Source organism: Aulonocara sp. 'chitande type north' Nkhata Bay, linkage group LG5 (genome assembly GCF_057382095.1).
Source record: "Aulonocara sp. 'chitande type north' Nkhata Bay isolate Kocher_YH1m ecotype deep benthic linkage group LG5, A_spYH_male_GT1.1, whole genome shotgun sequence".
NCBI lineage: Eukaryota > Metazoa > Chordata > Actinopteri > Cichliformes > Cichlidae > Aulonocara > Aulonocara sp. 'chitande type north' Nkhata Bay.
Genome location: NC_141348.1, coordinates 42,889,680 through 42,914,497, shown reverse-complemented (window position 1 = coordinate 42,914,497; position 24,818 = coordinate 42,889,680). Strand labels below are relative to the sequence as shown.

The following is a 24,818-nucleotide window of genomic DNA, read 5'->3' as shown; positions in this document are numbered from 1 at the left end:
AAATGCACTCTGTGCCCGCATCAGGCACACTGGGCGCACCTGCGCAGGTATAAACAGACTTTAACGCTGGGGCGGAGTGATACCTCTTACTTCTCTCTGCCGCTCTTTGTTCCCTCCGCCCTGGTAACCCACCCCACACCCATCTCTACCAACCTGCTGCTGTGACGTCACGCAGGTGGTGAGCTAATGGAAGTGTCACCAAAACAAGACGTCACGCGGAGAGGCCGACGTGATAGGCTGAGAGAGCAAACCACGGCGCAGCACGAGGACGGAGGAGGAGGAGGATGGCGGTTGCTATGCAGGTTGTTGAGGAAGAAAAAACAGTTTAAAGATTTTTTTTCATGTTGCCTCCTCCTGTGCTCGTGCACGCGCTCGCAGGCACAGAGACATGGTGTAAAAACCTGCTGGAAAAATAACTAAATAACTTAGAAGGCAGAACACCTTCATTTCAGATCATCCAGAACAGCACAGATTATTAATATGAAATTAAAAAAACAAACCTGAATGTGTAATAATTTAGTGTCAGAAATGAATTCATAATTGACATGATTTTGTTTCTGTATAAAAACAGCTGCTCATCATGGGATGGGAAGAAGGGTCCACACTAAACACTGACTCTGCATACATTTCATTTAAATGACAATAAAGTTCTTTTTAAAAAAGACAATCATGATTATTCTTTTGATATCTCAGAGATGTATCAGAAACAATCTAGATTTAAAAGTGAAGCAGCAAAGTGTCTGAAACATAGAATTTGTGCCACCGACAAAACTTTAGCCCAAGACTGTTTAACCACAGAGCCTCGCTCTGCGTGAGGCACGGTGACAGTATGAGACAGTAACAGAGGTAATAATTATCATTTTAATACCACACTTATTATTTTGAATGTATCTTTTGGTGTAGTTTTGCATTTAATTTTGCAGTTTTCTGCATTTATTCCAGTTTTACATCATTAGTGTATTGTAGCTTTACACGACTAAAACTTCTCAGGACTTTATTTAATGTATTTAACGAATGATGGCATGTATGTGTATGTATATATATGTATGCGTGTATGCGGAAATATGTGTGTGTATGTATGTACGCATGCATACATGTATATATACATATGTATGTATGTGCGTGTATGTTTGCAGGTGTATGTATAACTTGTCCATATCTTTCTTGTGTAAATGTAAATTTGTCTGTGATTGTGTAAATACTTACGCTATTGTGTACTTCCCACACATAGAGAAATGCCAAACAGCCTTTCATTGTTCTTGTAACAGTGACAATGAAAGCTATTCTATTCTGTTCTATTCTAAAAGTAATGGGTAAAAGTCAAACTAGGGTCAAAGGTCAGAAACTAGCAATATTTATAAAGCAACAGATAATTTCATGCTTTGCATTGGGACCATAATAAAATGAATCGTCACTTTCAAAAACAATGAATAAAAAAAATAAATAATTTATTGTGTTTATTATTAACAAACAGCAGTTTGTGGACGTTCGGGAACGAAAAGAGACACGTCAGTGTTTTTGGACGGACTTTATGAATGAGACATAAAATAAAAAAATTAAAACGAAACAATAAAAAAATATTTGAATCCAGCTTGACAGTAAATAAAAACAAAGATATATTAAGATTTTTAAAGAGGGAACCGCTGTTTGTTTTAAAAGTGAAAAAAAAAACGTGTTACGTCTTACGTCACCACGTTAACCCCGAAGCGGAAGTGAACACGTGGGGTTGAGGCACGGCACCACATCGCATGTTTGGAGGCCACGAGTCTGTTTCAGGTGATTTCTCCTCTTTTCACGTAAATTTTACCAAGTTATTGAAGAACTGACGTCACGGCGTGTGACGTTTAGGGTGTCCAGTGATTTTAAAAACGTTTTAATGAGACCGTTTCCGGTCTGAAAGCTAACCTGAGGGAAAGTAGCCGGTTAGTTAGCCAGTTAGCTGGTTGTCAGCGCTCGTAAATATCCAGGTAAACAGACAGACAGGTGTGACTTCGGGCTATAAACCGTCACTGCTGGTTTTCAGGTGTTTCACAGGTAAATCATCCACCTCTTCCTCCGTCTTCATCATGGCTGTGAGAGCCGCCTTTGAGAAAAACAACGAGATCGGCTGCTTCGCCAAACTGACCAACACGTACTGCCTGGTGGCCATCGGCGGCTCCGAGAACTTCTACAGGTGAGTTCACCTTTGAACAAGCGCCACACTTTGATAACTTTGAGGTGAAGTTGGGACCCAAAGTTACAGCCAGATGTCATCAAGGTGCGTCACATTCCTCAGCCTTTATATAACGAGCTGTGTTTCCTGCTACCGGAGTCAGTCCAGGTGATCCGGTCTCAGTCAGCTGTGTTATAATAATAAACTTAATAATCTCCATCCATCACCACTTTGGTAAACACCTAGGCGTTCCCTGGCTCCGCCCCCAGGCCTCCTCCCTGTAGAACGCCTCACCTGGCTCCTTTCAATGAGGAGGAACAGCGGCTCTACTCCGAGTCCCTGACCGTGTGACAGTGTGATTCTTTCAGTCACTACCCAGAACCTGTAGGTGAGGGTGGAGGTGTAGATCTGCCACCAATTCAACAGCTTCACTTTCACACTCAGGTCTCTGTTCACCAGAACAGACCGGTAGAGCATCCACGTCACTGCTAACGCTGCGTCAGTCCATCTGTCATCTCCCACTCCTCCCTCCTCTCACTTGTGAAGAACCTGAAATATTTAAGCTCCTCCAGTTGGGGCAGTAACTCCTTCCCGGAATGGGCACTCCGCCCTTTTCTTGCTGAGGACTGTGGCTTCAGACTTGGAGGTGCTGATTCTCATTTCTGTTGCTTCAGACTCTGCAGCTAACGCTCCAGTGTGAGCTGGAGGCCACCAACAGAGCCACAGCATCTGCAAAAAGCAGAGATGAAAGTCCAACAAAGTGGAAGCCTCGTGGCTACTGATGGTGATCACTGATATCAGTGTTTCACTTGGTTCTTGTTGACGTATATTTTCCTCGTCTGTTGGAAGTAATCTGATGTTGTGTGTTCAGTGTGTTTGAAGGGGAGCTGTCAGAAACCATCCCAGTGGTTCACGCTTCCATAGCAGGCTGTCGCATCATCGGGAGGATGTGTGTGGGTGAGTAAAGCTGGATAAATGTGTGCAGTGTATGCATCCTTCACAACACACCACTGCCTGCCTTCATCTTTAAACATGGCCGTCGCACTCCTCTGTGCTCGGACCGCTGCAGTCAGACTCACTCGACTCGTTCCCGTTTGTTCAGGAAATCGTCACGGCCTCCTGGTTCCCAACAACACGACAGACCAGGAGCTGCAGCACATCAGAAACTGCCTCCCAGACACCGTGAGGATCCAGAGAGTCGAGGAGAGGCTGTCCGCGCTTGGTAACGTCATCGCCTGCAATGACTACGTCGCGCTGGTCCATCCCGACCTTGACAGGGTGAGACAATCAAACGCGCCCCATCCCTCGGCTGTTCTGAGGGTTACATCGTTTTGTTTGGCTGGAATAATTCACGTTTTACTTAAATTAGTGAAGTAAAATATGAAACTCTTCTGTACTCGCCTGTGAAGCTTCTAACAACCTCATTCAGTTCACTCAGATATTTTTTTCAGGCTGTTTCGGTTTAATGTTTCAGGCTGTGCATTTACTCTACAGACACTGTATTCAAAATATTCTTCAGCTCATCCTCTTCCTTAAAGGTCACCACCTGCCACACTGCAGCAGGTTTAGTTCACTAAATGATTTTTCCAATTAGAATTAAAGCTTAAATAAATTCATTTAACTCTTTTTAAAATTTCACTAATTTTTCCAACTTGGAGGACAATCGTCATTTCAGTCCTGACCAAAATAGTCGAGCAGATGTTCATTTGAGAAAAAAAAACACTTTATTGAAATTTAGCTGAGTCAGAGGTTCTTAGTTAACAGCCAGGCAGCTGGAAGTCCCGCCTCCCACAGCCCAGTCTGTGCACAAGCATCTTCCTCTGTTTCATATCGAGGATCCTCGTTTGGCTCTGAGCAGATTTCACAAGAAAGAGTCCAAAGTTTCCAAACCGGAAGGTTTCAGCTGAGGAGGGAGGCCAGGAGGAGAGGGAGGCCAGGAGGAGAGGGAGGCCAGGAGGAGAGGGAGGCCAGGAGGAGGGGGAGGCCAGGAGGAGAGGGAGGCCAGGAGGAGAGGGAGGCCAGGAGGAGAGGGAGGCCAGGAGGAGAGGGAGGCCAGGAGGAGAGGGAGGCCAGGAGGAGGGGGAGGCCAGGAGGAGGGGGAGGCCAGGAGGAGGGGGAGGCCAGGAGGAGGGGGAGGCCAGGAGGAGGGGGAGGCCAGGAGGAGGGGGAGGCCAGGAGGAGGGAGACCAGGAGGACACCCGCCGTTTTTTATCTTTCCTCTGGGTTTGCATCATCGATTGAAGATGACAGTGTGCCGTTATCACTGTGTGCTGTTTGGTCTTTGTGTCCTGCCACACTGAGTGAAATTGAGTGGAGACTGACTCAGAGTCTGAACTCTGTCAGAGCTTCAGACACCGTCCGAAACCGTCACATTTACTGAGGTCTGCAGCAGCGGTCCCCGGGCCCCGCCCCCTCTGTGAGTCGTTTGGTGCCGACCCGCGAGAGTTGAGAGGTGTGAGATTTATGGGTTTCAGGGTTTTTATCGTTAACTCGGTTTCCCTGGGTCTTTTCCCGTGTTGTCTTATTTTGAAAGAAATATTCACATGTTACCATAGCGACCAGAGAGCATTAAGGGGCAGAGAGGAGGATGTTACCCTCAGTGTTGTTGGTGCGTTTCAGGAGGGCGCTGCTAATAAAGTTACACAGTGTTTATTATTATATTTACAGAATACCACAGCTCTTGTCTCGGTCGTATCATTTTGTTTTGTTGTAATTATCCGCGACACCTTCAAGGCCGGTCCGTGAAAATATTGTCTGACATTAAACTGTCTGTGGCTCAAAGGTTGGGGACCGCTGCTGTACATCCTGTAGTTTGGTTTCTGGAGGGCGGACGTCTGCGCTGTAAATAAAGCGTGAGAGTGAGACATCTGAGGCATGTGACCTGAAACTCTGGCTCGTGCTTTCTCAGCCGGCTCAGTGCAGGAGCTGTGTCACGGTCCTCGCTGACGTCTCGCCGTATTTGTCCCCGTGCAACTTCATCCACTTCCCAAAAATGAAAATCAGTTGAGGAATCAACACTTGGACACTGGAGGTGATCCACTTCCTGTTTCAGAGGCGCAAGTACAAGGGTACATAACAGGACCTAAAAAATGTCTCAAGAGAGGCCTGATTTATCAGATCGTGTGAAACAGGTTTGCCTTGTTTTTAGCCGCCTGATGGGGTGTAATGTGCTACAGCTGCCAGAAGGTGGAGGTAATGCACCTGAAAGCTGCTTGTATGCTGCTCACACTGTGTGTTTGTACAGAGAGAGATTCAATAATGGCGCACTGAGGTCATTGAAAAAACCAAAGAGGACGACAGCCAGCGTTTTATGTCAAACATTAAATTAAAGCTTGAGAGCAAACAGCGCCGTGTTTGTGTGTGGTGGAAGTGAATACAACAATCTGTGGCTGTGAGAGCAGTATGGTTTTCCCCGGGTTCATGCTGACACTCACTCTGTTCCCAGGAGACAGAGGAGATCCTGGCGGACACGCTGAAGGTGGAGGTTTTCCGTCAGACGATAGCGGAGCAGGTCCTCGTCGGCTCGTACTGCGCGTTCAGCAACCAGGGAGGCCTCGTCCACCCGAAGACGTCGATAGAAGATCAGGACGAGCTGTCGTCGCTGCTGCAGGTGCCCCTGGTGGTGAGTGCAGCCTGCACGCCGTCACGTGAACTCGACGGTACGAGACGCATTGTAATTTTTGTGACCGGCTTCCTGTTCAGGCGGGCACGGTGAACCGGGGCAGCGAGGTCATCGCGGCGGGGATGGTGGTCAACGACTGGAGCGCGTTCTGCGGGCTGGACACAACCAGCACGGAGCTGTCGGTCATCGAGAGCGTGTTCAGACTCGGTGACACGGCGCAGCCCTCCGCCATCGCCACCAGCATGAGGGACTCGCTGATCGACAGGTAACGCACAAACACACCTGTACTCACACGACAGCGAGGGCTGGTCCTGCGCGCTTGAAGCAGGATCACTGCCTGCAGCTGTTCCTGCCTCTGAGGGACAGTAACTCTGATTCTGGAGCTCGCAGGTGGAAATGAGGTGACGTGTAAACCTTGTAGTCTGACCTTCCTCCTCTCTGCTCTGTTTCCCATCAGCATGGCGTAGACCCGCCTCCCGTTTGCCATCGAGGAGCTCTGCTGCCTGAAGCTCTGCCGCCGGACTTCATTTCTGCACCTCAAACTTCTCCTTCCACACAACACGACTCCCTTTAACTCCAACAGCCTCCTTCTGTTTCTCCTTTCGTACTTCCAACACCTTTTCCCGGGTAGAGTAAAACATCCTGGCAGCTGAAACGGTTTCACAGGACCGGGGACGGGCAGAGAGGGAAATAATGCAGAAATAATAACCCTGTGGTTACACAGTGACGATGTGCACCTGTGCTGGATGTGATTATTGACCCTGATGCTTCAGGTACAGAACGGCTCGATTAGTCTCTTAAAGTCAGTCAGAACACATTTGTATGACGTGTTTCTGTGCACTTACTCTGAAATGATTTCTGGCGGTAACGATGAGAGCGCAGTGTAATTAGCAAACACAGGAAACGCTCCTGCAGAGATGGATGTTCTTCCTCAGACTGTGTGACGAGACAAACTAGACACGGAGGAAGTTTCTTAATGTCTTGTGTGTCTTGTATAAAAAATAAAGCCCATCATCTTTTTATCTGTTTGCTGCTTTTTCTGTTTCTCCTTTCAAAAACTCACAGTGAGGATTAATAATAATAATAATAATAATTGACCTCACAGCTGCAAAACCTCCATAAGAGGTTTGTAGGAAGCCGGAGATGATGTGCAGCTCCTGGAGTGCATGGAAGTGAAGATTGTTTTAGAGGGCAAAGGTCCAAGAAGTCGAAGCTTTTCCCTCTAAAACGAATCTGGTGACCCTCAGGAGGGACTCCACCCTCAGTTTGGACAAAATTGTCTAACAGGAAATGAGGGTGAGATTTTATTTCTGCACAATGATTGCTTCTGTTTTTTTAATACTTGGACTCACTACAACACACGAAGGTTTCTCAACAATGTTTGCAGATTTTTTTCTTTCCTTCTCTAAAGTTTTCAGGAGTTTCGGTGAATTCTGACCTGAGGTGTTTACACCTGCAGCAGCAGACTGTCCAGCCTGAACCCTCAGAGCAGCTCGTTGTTCTATGATACGTTTCTGTTTTGTAGAGGTTCACACATTCACCTGATTCAATCCCAGGAGGAGCATCTGGTGTAAAAATCTGCTGCATCAAACATGGAGCCCCCTGCTGTGGTGACCCTTTCTAATGAAGCCATGCACAGCATTCCCTTTATAATATGAAAACTGTGAGTGGGAGGACCTCGAAGTGCAGACAGGTTAGTTTTTCCCAGCTTTTTTGAGCCTCTGGGAATGTTCACAGTATGAGGCCAAATTCTGACTCGGGTGGGAACTTCCCTCTGTACAGAGCCCCCCCTGCAGGCTTAATGGTGACATCTTGAGCAGTTTATTATCATTATCAGTAGTTTGCTGTTACTTAGAGATGATGTGTTTTTCCCACTCGTCTCTTTAGTTGTTGTGCAGATGGTTTCATGAGGTTTGTACCTGCAGCTCATCTGTGAGAGGATGAATATTACAAACACTTTTTCAGCCAAACAAAATGTTTCGGACGATTCTGTTGCATCACTCCTAAAGGTGTCAGGTTTCTTGAAGTTCATCTGACGATGTCAGTGTTTCACCGAAGCTGCTCTGAAGTCAAACGTAAGTGGTCCTAATGAGCACCATGACATCACAGCTGTGTCGATGGAAGATGTAAATAGGGCTGGGCTATATCATACCGTTCACGGTAATACCGGTGTAATTTTGGGCAACGATAGGAAAATGAAATATCGCGATAGAATATGGGTAAAAAGCGCATGCGCAGTGCCTTTGTTTACATACGCACATTGCGGCGACGCAGAATGAGAAGAGCGAAAGCGGATCATAAAATGAAACGTTTTTTATTTTATTTTTTTATTAGTAATATAAACATACAAACAAAATGCACCATATATTACAGATTCAGAGAACAGATATTTCTTACATATTAGCAACTTTCATACATAGTGAAAATAAAATATAAAGATGGGGTCACATAATTTAACAGGTTATTAACTCACTAAATCAAAATCTCCCATAAAGGAAACAAAAAAAGCAGCCTTTTTCTTTTTAACTAAAGTCAAAGATTTAACCAACAAGTTTAAGTCGTTTTTCCAGTAAGCTTCGTAAAATGAAACGGATGAACCAGAACTGGTTTGTAAAAATGTTGCAGCTTCACTGGTGTGGAACTGGTTTAGCTTTCGTCCGTCAGATACACAACAAAGCACTATTTTTGGTAGCGCATGCTAGCGGGCCGGTATTACCGTATTGTTTGGAAAATACGGCGCACTTAAAATCAATCCTTTGATTTTTCTGAAAGTCGACAGAGCCCCTTATAATCCCGTGCGCCTTATGTATGAACTCTGGTTGTGTTTACTGACCTGGAAACGATTTTATGTGCACGGCGCTCGAAAATCTGTCAAATGTTTCAGTACGACTTTGCTGAGCTACGAAGCCGCACCGCTTGATGGATTGTCGGAGCATTACGGCTATCGTAGGCGGAGTGATACGTACTGCGCTTAAACATAATATTACCGTATTGTGTGTGTTTAACCTCTTTTTAAGTTTTGTGCATATTATACATGGTTATGCTGAGGATGTGTCGGCCAGTTTCCACTGAAATGCCTTTTGGTTAAACTGTCAGCAAGGAATTTGCACTGTTACATTTTTATATAACTTTAATGCACATAAAAAACAGCTGCTTGTTTAAGTGAAAATACATTGATGGGTTTTTTTTTTGCACTAATAAAGTTGTGGAGTTGTAAAGTATTTTGTCTGGTGTCAATTATATTGTCAGTTATATCGTTATCGCAAATTTTTAAATGTATATCGTGATAAATATTTTTGGTCATATCGCCCTGCTCTAGATGTAAACATCGCTTTAAAGGAGGCTCTGAAGTGAGGAGGGCACCACAGCGACTCATCTGCCTCCACCTCCTCCTGTCTCAGCTCATTCATCGCACTGACCCTCTGCATGTCCTCCTTCACTACATCCACGAACCTCCTCTGAACAGCTCCACCCTCTCCAAACCATCACAGCAGGTCTCACCACCATCTTCTAAACCTTCCTTTTCACTCTTGTTCCTCTCCTTCTGTCACAAATAACCCCTGATACTTTTGTGGACTTTTCTTTGGCTTTTAGAAATCTGGTACAAAGCAAAGACAGCACATCTCTCCTGTCTGAGCTCAGCTGCTTTGACTGACTGTAAAATAGACAATATGTGTTTTAAAGCCTCAGTTCCATTATATACCACAGGGTCGCTCTGCTGTTGTCCCCAGACTCTGGAATGGTCCAACAATTAAGTCAAAGCAGGTGGAAACAGGTGTTGAGGAACTTAAAATGACAGAAGTGAAACATGGTTTTTGTCCTTTGTGGATGTTTTCTTGAGGATGGGTGGGAGTCAGACGTGTCAGGATTACTTGACTATTAAGGGTAACTTTCCACAGCTGTGACAGGTTTAATTATAAACGGTGCTTCTGTGTAAATAGTCAGTGGCTGCTGAGCCAGGAGACAAGAACAGAGCTTCACGAGATGAAGTGAACTGTAAAAATCAGACAAAGGATGTAAAAAGTAGAGTTCAGTGTCTGACGAAGGAGTGGAGGATGAGTAGTCCTGCTGATTCCAAACCAGAGTCAGAGTAAACACAGTCAGACGACAGAGTACTGATGTTTCTGCCAGAAAGCAAAGAAAACTTCTCAGGCTACTTCAGGTGAAACACAGACTTCACAGCACGAAAGCAGCGAGATGGTTTCAACACCCGCACAAGACGAGCCTCCAAACTTCTGCACCAAAGTGACGAGACCAGAACTGAACTTTGAGATGAGTCAGCACAGGCTGGAACAAAGCAGGGAGGTGCAGCATGTTATCAGACACTGCTGCTGGACGAGCCGCAGTCCTCGGCCTGAAAGCTGCACGTAGCGGTGACACTGATCCAAAGCACGCAGCCGAGTCGACCCTTCAGTCGCTGGATCTAGTACGATGGAGACAACCCAGGACCTGCAGGCGAGTTCTCCCACCTGAGAAACTGATGCACAACTATCGCACAAACCTTTGAAGGGGGGTCGTCTCATCATTTATTGCTACAGTCAGGTCCACAGTTTGGTGTCCAAAAACAGTTTCTATAGTCTTGCCTCTGAACACCATCGCAGTCAGCAGACGTCTGAAAGTGACTTCACACAACAAAGCAGAAAAAAGCCGAGTCATCATTTTAAAGGCAACTTTTTATTTATTTATTGGCAAATAATTTGAATTAGGTTGTAGCAACGCATCTATGTACACCCTCAGTACAGTGACAACGTCAGAAAGCCTAAAGAAACACACACTCTGTAATACAGCTCGATTATACGATCCTTTAAATGAACACGGGTCTTTTTTTTTTTTCAGTTTCAAACATATTTTCACTTACTTTCAGTTTTTGGTTTGGGAGACATCAAAAAGGACTAAATGGAAACAATACAATCACATCCAGAGCTTAAAATCAACAAACATTTATAAAAAAAAAAGGAAAGTAAAACATGCAGGTTCGTAGTGCAGAACTTTTTTTGTCAGTGAATTCCTGTTAAAGACGGAAACGAGGAGCAGATACAAAAAGAGAGTTGTTATACAGCAATTACTAAAAAAACCTACACCAAGTCTTTTTTTATATATTTGTATTAATCGATGTGCAAAAGAAGCTCATTCAGATCCTACATTAAATACATTTATTATGTGAATGCTACCGTGGTGTTCTTACAGGGAGGAGGCGCCGCCGCAGCGCCTCAGCGTGTCAAAATAAAAGCATAACAGCCTCCCGCCGTGTCGTCCCTCCCGTCAAACACACCCTACTCCGAGTGTCTTCGGGACCTCGCGCCGTTGTGCTTACGGGGTCGTGAATGAAGACAGACGATATGAATGGCGAGTGTTTTTCAGCGTTAGTGTCAGGAGAAATATTGCACATGGAAAATTACTGTGAATGCTAACAGCTCGATGAGGATCACAGTAATCTTGAGCCCGATTGTCAGCCGATGGTTGGCCAGCGGCGGCGCGCTGAGCTTCGGCTGACAGGAAACAAACTGGGAGCTACAAACACAAACGAAACTACGTTTCAAACAACAAAAAAACAGATTCAAAATGAGTTTAAAAAGGAAAAAATGAAACTTCTCAGACTCTAATCTTCTAGCTTACACATCTGCTGATGCACTGATCAGCTTTGACTCCTTCAGGCTACACCCTGACCTCCGCCTGCCTGGTTTCAAGTTTGATACGTGTGTAGCGTAACGGAGGAAAAACCGATCGGTTAATCAATCACGCATCATCGAGACATCGTTTAAAAACTTCTTTATCACTAGTCGGTTTGTGTCACCCTTTCAAAATAAGAGAACTCAGCCTGTGGGGGGCCAACAGAAGAAGGGAGGAAAATCCGATCGGATTTTTTTTTGAAGGAGACACAGGATATTCTCTGGGTTTCGGAGCTACTGGCTGACCAAAGTGAAGAAGGTGCTCAACTACGACAGAGAGAAAGAGAGGGGGGTGGGGGAGAAAAGGCGCTGCTGGAGGCGGAGTTTCTGGTCGTCCGCCCTTTCTTCTCTCACAGCACCCGAGGACGTCCCCGCTCTCCCTCCCTAGCAGCGGCCGAAGGTCTCCTGCGAGGCGTAGACCATGTAGAGGAAGCCGTCCTCATCTCTCTCCTGCTCGTAGATCTCAGAGATGGACGTAGACACCGACACCATGCTGTGCTGGTTGACCAGCAGGAAGAAGGCCTGCGTGGGGTTCAGCTGCAGTCGGCGCCTGGAGGAGGGAGAAGTGGAAAATTTATCCACCCATCACTTCACTTTTTAAGGTCAAGCTGGAGATAAGATCAGTTATCTGAACTCCTGCAACTGACATATCCTTCAGCCCTGCAGTGGGTCACAGAGGTGTAACCAGTGGGTGTGGCTTCACCTCTGCAGCAGGAATAGAAGTGAAACTGGGAGATGAAATGATCTCTGCGGGTTTTCCAACACTCGACTGTTTTTTCCAGCTGTGGCAGCGCCTCCTCCTGCTGCTGTTTCATAGAGACTGAGGGTTCAGAGGGTCGTACTACGGAGCGCGGTTAATGGCTCGCTGAGCGGTGCTGAGGTCAGAGATTTGTTTCATGAAAGCGGCTCTCCTTTCACCTGGCTAAATCACCATGGTAACTGATGCTGAGCACACCACCTGGTCAGCAGCAGGTTGTGTTCATAGTTTGGGTTCCTGACATGATGTACGAGGCACCGCCGTATAAAACGTCTACATTCTTGCCTCTGAATGACACGACCACAGCCGCCGGGCATAAAGCGCACACTTTAATCCCCGCCTTCCTCTCCCATCCGCTCGGCTCAAAATAAAGAGCGCCTAAAATCACTTAGAATTGATTGAGAAGTCGATCACGTGAGTCCTGAGAAGGTCCAGGATGAGCGAGCGCATTTTTCTAAAGGTCTTACATCGGCCGCCCGGCTCTCTGCGTATTGATTTTAATATCCTTTTATGTTCGTTTAGAGCTTTTAATCAACAAGCAGCAGCCGATTCACCGAAGGCTGAACCACAGATCACTTTCACCATCGATTCATCCGCTGATTATTTTTAAGATTTATTTTGTCCATAAAAGTCTCCAGTTAGTGAATTATTACTCAAACTTGCTGGTTATCATTTCCAAGACTCTTTAATCAAAAAACCTGCACATACTGAGTCTGCATCAGGAGCAGCTTCACACATCTGAGCTGCAGGTAATCAGCTGTTATCTCTTATCTGTGGCTTCTGGCTCTTTGATGAACCCATCTGACACTTCTGACTTTGTTCTGCTCGGTCCTTCGCACAGCTTCGCATCACACATGAAGTGTTTCACCAGCAGAGCTTTTAGGCTGCAGACTCTTATTTTGAAAATTAACAGGCTATATGCTGTTCCTGTGTTGGACCTGTCGTCATCTGCGGGGCTTCGGGCAGCACAACATTACAGTGAAATGAAGAGCCGTTGTTTCCTGAGCAGAGTCTCAGAGGAGATCGTCGAGGACCTCCCCGCTGCACCAAACCCCTACAGCGCCCCCCTTGGGTGGTGGGCCCACTGGGGTGCACCAAGCCTTCTTCAGGCTAAGCCCAGCTGTGGCTCTAGGGTGAGATCCTGGTGACCTTGTCCTGGGTGGAGTACACTGCACGCTTGATATTTTAGTCATCACAGGATCTCACACCGAGGCTGAGACAAACGTGTGCTGAGCACTGAACTGAACCCTGCTTCATTACAGAAACTCTGACGGAGCTTTTTCTAAACACTGAGGATGTTGAATCGAGGAACACTTCTGCATTATCATTTTTCACCTCCCTCCTCTTTCATTTTCCACCCTCAGCCTTCACTTTAGAGGCCAACACTTTCATCTTGTACAAACTCCAGCACGCTGACCATCTGTAAATCCACTGATGCACGACGGACCTACAGCTAATTCACTCTTATGGCTGATTGACATTAAAAAGATCTTATTTCTGCCTCCTCAGCATTTGGATGATAATTATTACCAGTGGCCTCACAAACCACAGATATATTATGGTTTATTATATGTCTTTACTGCTGGACTGTAAATTTTTTAATTTATTGGCCCATTATTCTGTGAACAGAATGAGCCTCTCCTCCTCATCAGGCAAACTGAACTGTGCCAGATCCACCGACCTGAAACTGCAGTAAATGTATTTTAAACACTACAGACTACAATGCACGCTCACTGACAGCTGCACACATGGCAGCTAATAACCTGCAGTGCTGATGCTGGTGCAGCTCTGCTCACCTGATGATTTTGACCAGCTCGCTCATGTTGACGTGGTCCGGTACCAGGAACTTGGTCTTGTCCAAAACGGGTAACTGTTTCTCTCCCTTATACCGTTCAATGATCACCTGCAGGCACAAAGCACACAGACGAGTGTCACTAAGACAAAACCTGCCCTACAAACATAGACTGTATACAAAAGATGCACACGGCCACCATGAAGTCTCTGATTGGTTTAAGTTCTGCTCTGTAGGCTTGATTTTAGCATTTTAGCTGCTGCCATGTTCTTTAAAACTACACATGACCGTATTTGAACTGAACCTCAGACTTCTTCTAGTCTAAGCATGTCGGACATTTTAACGTGTTCTTTCTAATGGCCAGCAGAGGGCGACTCCCCTGTTTGTCGCGCTTGCTAGCCTCAAGTCTGTCTAAAGAAAACACAATGTTCATTTTGTAAACAACAGTTGCACTTTGCTTGCAGACAGTAAAGACGGAAAACACTCTGCTTTAAAGTTTCAGAAATAGGACTCAACAACAGGTCACATGACGTTAATCATGTCCATCTTTTATGTACAGTCTGTGGTTGAAACCTGATTTTCTGGCTTTTTTCCTGCTGTATGGAAATATAACGGCACACAAATGTGTAACTACAGAGGGAGTCTGTGAGCTGTAAGACTTTGAGGTAATTATTTAAAGTCACATCTGAAATTTTAGCTCACAAAGACAAAATTTACAAAACTTGATTTCAGATTAAAACCTGTTCTGGGAAATATGATCTAAATCTTTAAATATAATCTCTGACTGGAAGACATTTTTAGTACAAGGTCAACTGTGGACCGAAGCATCACATCGATTGCTCTGAAGTGAAGACTGGTTTGATTCGCTGCTTTCAGACACTGCACCCTCTGCTTCCTGCACTCCGGTAACCTCCGGTTCATCCCAGTGGAATCATCTTTATTTCCACTAACAAAGCTCAGTGAAGTGTGGTGTGATTCAGTGTGAAGCCGCTTACGGGGATCTTGTTGGGGTGCTGCTCGCGGATCTGCTGGACCTCTTTGCACCGGTCAGCTGTGGAGAAAAGACACAAATGGTCACAAAAACAAAGTTAATTTCTTGTTCAGTCGAACCAGGAACCATCCTCGCTCTTATTTTGAAAGTCCAGCCAATAACAACCAGCTAACTCTGACTTCATGTCTGCTTCCCTACAGTGAGGCTGGACATGTGGGTGTTGCCTCGAGTCCTGTAATCAGACAGACTCCAGCTCTACCAGCTGGTGATGGCAGCCATCCGTCACCTCTGTAGGGTCAGTTTAACCAGAACCTGCTTCATGTGCTGCTGCGCTGAGCTCACCAAGGATACTGTGGCCATGATGGTGAGTTCATCAGCGGGGCAGCTGGTTCCTGCTCTGTTGTGCTCCAGGATTCTCCTGGCTCAGTATGAGCTTTTATGAATGCACTGCACACATAAGCACGAATTCATTTATTATCTAATAGAATGTGACTTTGTGGAAAACACTGGATATTTTCATTATCTGTATTATTTAAAGTTCTCTCCTCTCCAGATGGAGACTGAGTTTGTGTTTTGTCAGAAAATCCACAAGACGTGACAAATGTTGCGTTCCAGATGAGGGAAAAATGGAACCGCAGCTCTACAAGGCTACAAGTTTGTGTCCTCGCTGCATCCCTGTTGTGTACTCTAACCTCCTGCTTCCTCGCCATATTGTAACGTTTCATTTCTAGTGTGATGTGTGAATGCATTCAGAGATCACAGAGCTGTTTAGTGCAGTGCAGAGAGCCATTCCCCCACACAGCTGCAACAATTAGTCAGTGAACAACACAGTTGTCAACTGGGAGACAACGAACCAGCGACTGAAAGATCATTTTAGTCGGTTTTCAGGTAAAGACCACTTAAAGCTTCTTAAAAGTGATGAAAAAAAAATGACATGAGAGTAAACTAGGTGTAGTCAGAGAGGATCTGTTTAACCACGTGGTTAATTAGCATCAGTCTCTTTGGCTTCTTCTTTCACATTAAGTCTCTTTTATTTTCAAGGCAGAGCTCTGGTGTTTGCATCTCTTCACAGCTTTGCATATTATTATGTTAAATGTCTCCTTTAATGCCCACAGGCTTTCCTTTCAGTACCCATTTCAAGCTTTGCAATGTTTTTTTTTCTTTTTTTACTGCCTCACTATCTAATTTTACAGCATGCTGCCCTCTCTGAACCTCCTACTGGCCTATTTCAGAAAAACTGCTTTTCCTTTTTCAAATACCGGCCGGGTTCAAAGCTCAGGTGGCTCAGAGCAGCAGCAGCTGAGTGTGAATGGCTCCTTTGTTTCAGTGTGGAGGTGTTTATTGGAAGCCAGCTACAGTCCTGCTCCAGGTTCTGCAAGATCACCTGTCTTTAGTTTGAATGTAAATATTCGTCCTCACTTGGCTCCTGGAGAGAGTCACACCTCCCACCTCTAAGATCAGGCTTCGCATTTTCCTTTTTGATCAGTTTTATGAAGTTAGGGCTGGATCAGGTGACCCCGAACGATCAGCCTCGACTATACTTTTCACGTCCACGAGGACACAAGTGCAAAAAATTTTGGTATCAGACGGTGATAGTTGATTTTTTGTGATCGTGAAGACTCGTCCACAGAGAATTTGCATTACAATGCACCAACTACCATGCACCCCAGGCAGCGGCACAACAGGAATAATTACTCAGCCGTTGTGCTTCCAGCTGTGTCGGCAACTGAATACGAACCAAGGCTGAAGTCTGTCTTTATTAATCACATCTTCTTCTTTCTTCGTCTACCATCAAATTTCAGGAAGAGGATGCTGAAATAATGATACATCCTTTTCTTAATGGCTAGCAGAGGGCGACTCATCTGGTTGCAGATTTGCAGAGGTTCATGGGAAAACGGCCTGCTCCCTTGCTGTGACCTCAGTAAACTCTTTCCTGTTGATAGGCTCAATCCAAACAAGATGGCGACGGGGCAAATGCTCAGCTCAGGGCTTCATAACAGGAATATATGATGCTGCAGTCGCGACCCCCGTCTTCAGTAATGTTTACACTGAAATCTTAGTCGTCCGAGAGCGACTCTTTAATGAAGCGTTTAAATATTTGCTGAGTGACTTTTTTGAAAACATTATTGTATCTGCTGCAATGAACAGACGACTGGCTGTTCTCTCTTCTGTGGTTTGCTTTGCCTTCCATCAAAAGGTGGAGGCAGATGGCTGCTTCTCCCTGAGAATGGTATCTTCCCGTTAAATGGGTGTTCATTCTCCCCACTGTTGCCATGTGCAGTTCACAGGAGATCCTCTGATTGTTGGGGTTCTGGGGGTGTTTACCCTAACATGAACTGGTGCTATATGAATAAAAGTGAACTGGAAAACGTATTATAGTAACTCCAAGTGTGGTAAACATGTCCCCTGTTGTGTAACACTTCTGTAATGTGTGTCAGTGTGACACAATTCAAACAGCTGCTAAACAAACAGCACGCACAGGTCTACGAGAGCGGCTGAAAGCAGGTTATAAGCACAGAGCAGAAGGCGGTGAATGCAGCGTTTCTTGCATCTCTGCTTCTCTGTAAATGGAAAGATTATGCAACGAGCCGGACTCCGGGCTCCTCCCTGCCCGGCTCTGGGGGGCTGTCTCTCGACCTCATATTTCAACATAAATCGCTGAACACGTGTGTTGGGATAATGTGTCAGCACATGTTGTTTTTCCTTTCAGCAAACACAGACCAGTGAGGTGATCCGGCCGTGTAAACGGAGGCCTAGCTGGCTGCGAGCTAGCCGGACAGTGACCCAGATGGCCCTTTAACACCTCTCGGCCCGGAGGCTGCTGCCTCACACAGTAAAAACGGGATTTTCACCTTTGATTCGCGAGTAAAGAAATACTCTGTTAGCCTACCCACCCTAGTTCCCGGACACTTGTAGCAGCTATAGTAACACAGCACCGACACCCTTTCACTGCACTTTAAATACAAAGAGCTGAGCTAGGCGGCTAACGGGCTAGCAGCTCAGCGGCTGTTTGCAGGCACTTAAGCCAGCTAAATAACACCTTTCCCGGGGCTTTCTTACCAAATGTCCTCCTTTGTTTGAAGGGTCTGTCGGACGGCATCTCGGTCCCGGTTATTAAACAGTTATACACAAATGAATAACGCAGTAGTTACAGCCAACAGCGCAGGTCCGTCTCTTCGGTTCGAGTCTCTGGTTCGTCTGAAGCCAAAACAGCTCCGGACAAACAAAGACAGTAAACCGAGCCTCTGACGTCACCCGCTGCATTTAAAGGGGACGTGCATCGATCCCTGAACCCAGAGAGCAGCTTTGCATTCACGTTAACAGAAGTGCAAAGTTTAACTAGTTATACAAACCAGCCCGTGATTCACACGGTGGTTTAGAGTTTAACGCGACACAGCAGCGTTTTCATTTTGTACTGAGAGGAAATGACGAAAGGTTCGTGAATCAGCTGTAATGTCAGGCTGTGTTTTGCTTCAGCAGGGGCGTTCCTAGGTTTGTTTTAGAGGAGGTGGGGGGATGGGGTGTCTCAGTGATCTCTGATGGTTTTGTTTGTGTTCATTGACATTTTCATATACTTTTCATCAGCTGTGTTGATTTTATCGATTTTTCTCCATCTATGATGATCTTCATCTCGTTGTGATTATGACTATTTTGTGTTCACTCGCTGTTATTTTTGGATGTTTTTTACTTTGTTTATACTTTGTTCCTTTGATGACTGTTTATAAAGAGAATTAACGAGATATGTGCTGTAGTGGAACGTAACTCGAGTACTTTACTAAAGTTTTAAAAGTTAGAATATAAAACCCCAATTAAACAATAAAATAAAATTGAATAAAACGTAAATTTGAAATAAAGAATGCAATCATTTGCAGATCTCATAAACTCGTACTTTATTCGTCCATGGGAGATGAGCAATGAAAGGCTGGGAAAGTGAGTGGTACTAAAAACACAGCTGGAGGAACATTTAGCATGTCTGTGAGTCACTGGCAATAGATCAGTAATATGTTTGGGTATAAAACAGCATTTAGGGAGGCAGAGGTTTACCTGCAACAGAAACTGCATCATAAAAACGTGGAACATTTTCAGAATGTTGCTCCTGATGTAACATTTGAAAACACTGAATATCTCCTCATCTAGAATACATGATATCACTGAAAGATTCTGAGAATCTGGAGAAATCTTTGTGTGTGAGGAACAAGGCTCGGAACATTTTTTCAGTTAAACCATATGACATGTTTTCTATCTTCTATTGTACAGAAAAAATGGGTTTGTTAGATCTGCAAATCATTGGATTTTACAGTTTCCCAGATTTTCTGGAACTGAGGTCATGGTTGAAGTCAAAATATTTCTATTATGTTGCTTTTGACTTTTCTTCCGTTATATTTTAGACGCAAATATTTTACTTTGTACTGTGTACAAAGCAGTGTGTAAGAAACGAATCTTGTAGCTGAGGATGATTTTAAAGCGATGCACAAAAAAATGAAAGGACTGTGAAATGTGAAAATGATTGCTTTTAGCAAACGCATCAGCTGAAACCTACCAGCTGACTCTGCAGTTCTTCTCTGCAGTGATCTGTCAGACATGAAGACTGAAACACGGCCTCAGAGTCCTGAAATCAAATCTTTGGCAGAACAACAGCAGCAGACTTTTAACTTCCAGAGGTTGAAAAAAGCTTTTTTTAAACTCTTGTTTTGAGGCACATCGAAGCATTTTTAAACCAGATGTAATTGCTGACTCTACACATGCACTCATGTCCTGTTATTTTCAATAATGATTCAAAATTAGTGTCCCTCCTACATTGTAACCCTAACACCAAGCATCATTCAGCTGCTGTTTTTCTGCTGGGTTGTTTTTGGATGTTTTTCCTTGAGGTGACACGTCGACCTCTTTTTGTCTCCTGAATGTGTAACCAAGCAACTGGATGATATTTCAAGTAGTTTTATCTGCTTCCTCCTTTTTACCAAAACACTCAAATGAAGCACTCTTAGCTGATGATAGATGCACGAGTCTCTTATTGAACAAGAAAAAAAAACAACCCAAAAACCAGTAACGAGACAAAGACACAGGACAGTTTTCAATTGTTATATTTCTTAATTGTTACAAATGAACAAACTTGACGCAAGAGCAGGGACGTGTTTGTAGTGTCGCTCTCTGCTCACAGGTGAAATACTGCTCCTTAACATTTTAACCATCAAAACAATAAATAACAATCTGCAGTTTTCCTTTAAGGTGAGCTAAATAAAACAAAGCACGTCCTTCGTTCTGCCTCGTATACTGGACCTGCAGACCAGCGTGCTCTGCTCCAGTCATGTGTCTGTGACTTCACTGGTTACTCGTGTATTGGCGTGCACGTCTGGCTGCTTGCTACACATGAAATAAACGGTGACATGAGACGCACGTGCACGTAAACACACACACACACACACACACACACACACACACACACACACACACACACACACACACACACACACACACACACACACACACACACACCGAGGAGCTGGAATGCTAAAACATGGAAAAAACACACAACCCAAAAATCCTCTGCAGGCCGACTGACCGTCCTCGGGATCACACATCCTGACCTTACAACCTTACTTCCCATGAAAAAGCTTCTGCTAAACACAAATTTTGATTTAATGAAAAAAAAAAAGAAAAACTGGGCCGTTTAGATGAGAGTGATAAAGCGAGCGAACAGCCAGACGTCAGCTCCTTCATCTTCAATCTGATGGATTCTGGATGACGATGAGGAAAAAGTCTTTATCTGTTAAGAAAAAGGCAAAAAAATTAAACGACTTCAGGAACAAAAGCATCTTAAATGTTCACATCCAGCCTTTTTAGCCAGGAAATAATCTGAATAATGGGCATTTTAATATTTTAAAATGTAGAGTTTTAATAAAAACAGCTGATCTCGAGTTTTACTAAACTGCTGCTGCAGCTGTAAAATAATCTTCACGGCCAGATGCCGACCTCTCTGGACTTGAGAAGTTTAGAAAAAAATCCTGCCCATTTCTGGTTCACATGGCAGGTGGCAAAACACAATTCTTATGGAAAGTTATGTAAACAGATAAAAGGCATCATTTGAATGCCCGACTTTCCCCCAGAGGGGGAAACTTGTTTCCCAAAAGCAGCGACTGCAGGGCTGAAAGATGAAACCGACACTGAAGAGCCACAAACTGCAGCTCACGTCCACCAGAGGCTCCAGCATTGAGTCATCCCGATACGAAAACCACTTCTATGGATAACTGTGGATTATAACAGCTGAACGGGGGCTGAATTTTTCTTATAACACTTCCATTTGGACACCAGTAAGACTCAAAATTAGGGCTGTGGCCTCTTTGACAGACAGGTAGATGGTGGCTGTCTGCTAGGCTTCAGCTCAGCTAATGGGAGCGTGTTTGAGCCTTTTGAAGCATTTATAAGTCAGGTTAACTGGAATAACAGCGTTTCATTTTTGGTGAATGGAATTCATTTAGCAGTAATTCCCAGCAGATGCTCTCACCTGGAGCGATCATGATCTCGTTCTTCTTGGAGCGCACGCGCATGAAGGTGAGGTCGTTCTGGGGGTCGATGTCTCGGATGGTGCTCCTGGCCTTCATCACCAGCTGGTGGATCAGCCCGGCGTACTGCACCGTGCTCGAGTTGTCCAGAGTCGACTTGATGGGGATTCCTGAAGGGAAAACATTTATGAGATGGACATTCACACGTGGACCCAGTAACCACATCACACCTTACTTTACTGGTTCTCTGCTGCTGAAACTGAAGCGTGACAGTAAAATAGATCTCAATTACTCAAAAAAAAAATTTTTTTTATTAAAAATGGGACGAAGAAGGAAAATACTTTTGTCTTCGGTAACATTTTGTCCTGTCAAGTTACAGGTAAAGTATTTAAATTCATAATTTGATGGGATTCCAGCTTTATTATGTACCAAGGAAAATGTAAGTGTGGTAAATTAAAGGAACAGGGGTGAATAAAAACCAGCAGACAAAAACAAACACATCATCAATAATAACATCATTTCACAGAGTGAAAAACGTGCATGTGAAAGTTCATGTATGAAACAAGCATTCCTGGTTTTTATGGGATTGTCACAGCTCGAAGGATTGTTTTCCACGAATGACAATTATGTTTTCCTTATAAACTAAATGTTGTTTAACTTGTTATTGATCAGGTAGTGAAACAATAATCAATATGTGGAAGGTTTATTTTTAGTATTCGTGAAGATGAGTGAATGCTGCTGCAGCACTAAGGATGCTTCTCGGGTTTATTTTGCACTCTATGTGATGATTACTGTAGTGTCTGCAGACGTTGTGATATTATTATCAACATACTTTAGGTTGTGCTGCTTTTAACATATGAAGGCAGTTTATTCAGGACAGAGCAGTGCACCATGTTTCAAGGTGCCGAGAACATTATTTAAATGTTTGAATTGAGTCTTTTACTCATCAGTGTGATAAAATCAGTCCCAGAAAGGTCTCTGCCAGTGGCCTCTGTCTCCATGCTGGGGGTCTCGGTCTGTGAGGGAGTTTCCTCCTCCTCACTTTGTTTCTTTCACTGTTCACTTCTGTTTTCTTGGGTTTGTATAAACTGATCATGAATCGGCTTCCCACACACGGCAGTGAGATTGCTCCTTTTTATCTCTACAGCCTACATGTGTTTGCTCAGCACAAACGGGTCATGTGACGGCACAACAACAAAACACAATGAGACAGAGAGGAGGAGGAAGAGGAGGAGCAGGAGGACCCTGTTTGTAAAGGGATGTCTACTTTCTGAGGAAGCACTCTGAAACTAAGTATCACGATCTGATACTGACACTGGTACCGATATATCAATATTTGGATCGATCCAGGGTCAGTCGGCTGTTTCAGGTGTAACGGGAGGGGAGGAGCCAGAGATAACACGTGCAGGGAGCAGGTTAGGACAGGGTCACACGGTCTGTTACCATGGTAACCGATTAGGGAAGGGTCACAGTGTCTTATCATGGTAACCGACTATAAATTTAAGTTAGGTTTTATTTTTCCCGATAGAGACCTAAAGTTTGCCTCAGTTTTAACAAACCCGGAGTTTATTAAACCTGAGTTCTGGATCAGACCCCGGAGGACTTATAGTTGCTAAACACACGGTGGCAGTCACAATAAGAAACACGCAAAGAGCGGAAAGGTCTTTAAAAGAGGGGATGAAATGACATCATTGTCGTCTCACCCTCTGAATTGGCGACGATGATTCCTTGAACCCCTTTCTGGCCCTGAATCCTCTTCAGGGTTTCTTCTACTTCAGCCTGAGGGACGGAGACAACAGTGATCAGTCATTTCATGTGAGCTGATAAACGGATTTAAATCGTTTAACACCGCAACAAACACAGAATTAAAATAATCTCCCAGCGAGCGCGTTTAAAGGTAACACAAAGGGAGAAACGGTTAAAAATAAACCGACAACGCCCGACTAGCAAAAGCAAGCTAGCTTCAGTTAGCAATTTATTAAATTCCGTCCTGTAAAACTGATAAATTACAGTATGATGGCCAAATATGTGAACAGTTTCACCAGATACTTGTCAAACTGTCCTCTTATCCTACCATTTTCGTTTTTTTGTGGAGAAATTCGTGCCAAAAACCCTCTCAAAGCTCTGCAAACTAGCAGGCAGCACTCCGGTTTTGTTGACGGCAAGCGAAGAAGAAGAACCTCCGGGGCAACTGCTACGTTTACTGTCCAAACCGAAGAGTCGGATTTCTCAACTATGTTTTTCACGGGCTCTTTTATTCCATTTCGCCTCGATAAATTCCATTTTTAAGCCCTTGTTTTTCTTTGTCATATAAAAATAACATTAAAAAAGTGGGACGGTCTGCATCGATACCATAAAAAAATCACACTGTTTAGTCACTTCGGTTAAAAACATAGCATGTGATTTCAAAGTACCGGGGCATCCCAGGTTAGATAAAACCGTAAAGTCACGCGGTTCTGATGACTCTGGTTAAGAAATACAGACAAGATAAAGCCTCTAATTCAAAATCATAATACAATAAAACAACAGAATAACTGTGATAATAAACTAACGAAACTAAACGCATTCGCAGTGCAGAAATGTCCCGTGTGAGAGACATGTTACTGATTTATTTCTAATTAATTAAATAATTGTTACCGTACTGTAGTTCAGTGCTAAAAAAACAAAAAACAAAAAAGGAGAAACATAGGTTATAGAATTGTACTGTACTCATATTTTTCTCACTTATTTTCATTAATTTAATCTCAGAGCGTCAGATTTAGTAAAGTTTAAACAGCAGATGATAATAAGCTGATAATAATAATAAGATAATAAACACATTAAATATTATATCATATATACTGCATATACAGTATTTTAGAGCGCTTTATAAACATGGGCTCAAAATGTATTAATTAATAAAGTAAAACTTGCACTTTAGTTTTTAATGTGGTAAAAACTACATATTCATATCCCTGTAAAATGTCGTGCAGTTCAACAAAAAAAGTATAATCTAGTTGGAAAACTCTGGAAAACTCTTTTATTCTATTTTATTTATTTATTTCTGAATGGTTTGCATATCATTGGTGGGCGCGGCCACCCTGTTTACAAAATGACAGCGTAAAGTGAGACCTGAGCAGCCAAGACTGGACCGGAAGCTCACAGAAGTAAAACCAACAGGAACGCGATGGACGAGAGTTTTAGTAGAAAATGAGAAAAGGAACTTTAAAAAGGCTTTTTGAGACCTTTGGAGCAAAGTCATCAAACACTTTAAGCATTTTCAACAGATTTGACTGGTGTTGTTATTCATGCCTTTATATAAAACAGCAGATCACTATTATTAAAAAACTAAC

The 24,818-nt window shown here is 44.0% G+C and overlaps 2 protein-coding genes and 1 pseudogene across 3 annotated transcripts; 1 reads left to right on the top strand and 2 right to left on the bottom strand.

Annotated features, from left to right (window-relative positions):
- The first annotated feature begins 1,688 nt into the window (after nt 1-1,688).
- Nucleotides 1,689-6,796, top strand: eif6 (eukaryotic translation initiation factor 6). Its single transcript, XM_086293728.1, has 7 exons — nt 1,689-1,776; nt 2,024-2,173; nt 3,024-3,109; nt 3,255-3,430; nt 5,598-5,774; nt 5,855-6,039; nt 6,232-6,796. Exons 2-7 carry the CDS (start codon nt 2,067-2,069, stop codon nt 6,239-6,241), a joined length of 741 nt encoding a protein of 246 aa, XP_086149854.1. The 5' UTR covers nt 1,689-1,776; nt 2,024-2,066; the 3' UTR covers nt 6,242-6,796.
- A 3,636-nt stretch (nt 6,797-10,432) lies between these two features.
- On the bottom strand, nt 10,433-18,219 carry LOC147331420 (microtubule-associated protein 1 light chain 3 alpha). Its single transcript, XM_086293727.1, has 4 exons — nt 18,044-18,219; nt 14,988-15,043; nt 13,997-14,103; nt 10,433-11,993 (listed from the first exon to the last, which is right to left on the bottom strand). Exons 1-4 carry the CDS (start codon nt 18,081-18,083, stop codon nt 11,828-11,830), a joined length of 369 nt encoding a protein of 122 aa, XP_086149853.1. The 5' UTR covers nt 18,084-18,219; the 3' UTR covers nt 10,433-11,827.
- A 1,832-nt stretch (nt 18,220-20,051) lies between these two features.
- LOC147331419 (dynein light chain roadblock-type 1-like) lies at nt 20,052-24,199 on the bottom strand (annotated as a pseudogene). The gene is made up of 5 exons (XR_015129210.1): nt 24,196-24,199; nt 23,561-23,714; nt 23,190-23,265; nt 21,489-21,656; nt 20,052-20,750 (listed from the first exon to the last, which is right to left on the bottom strand). The product of XR_015129210.1 is annotated as a dynein light chain roadblock-type 1-like (transcript).
- Between the last annotated feature and the right edge of the window lie 619 nt (nt 24,200-24,818).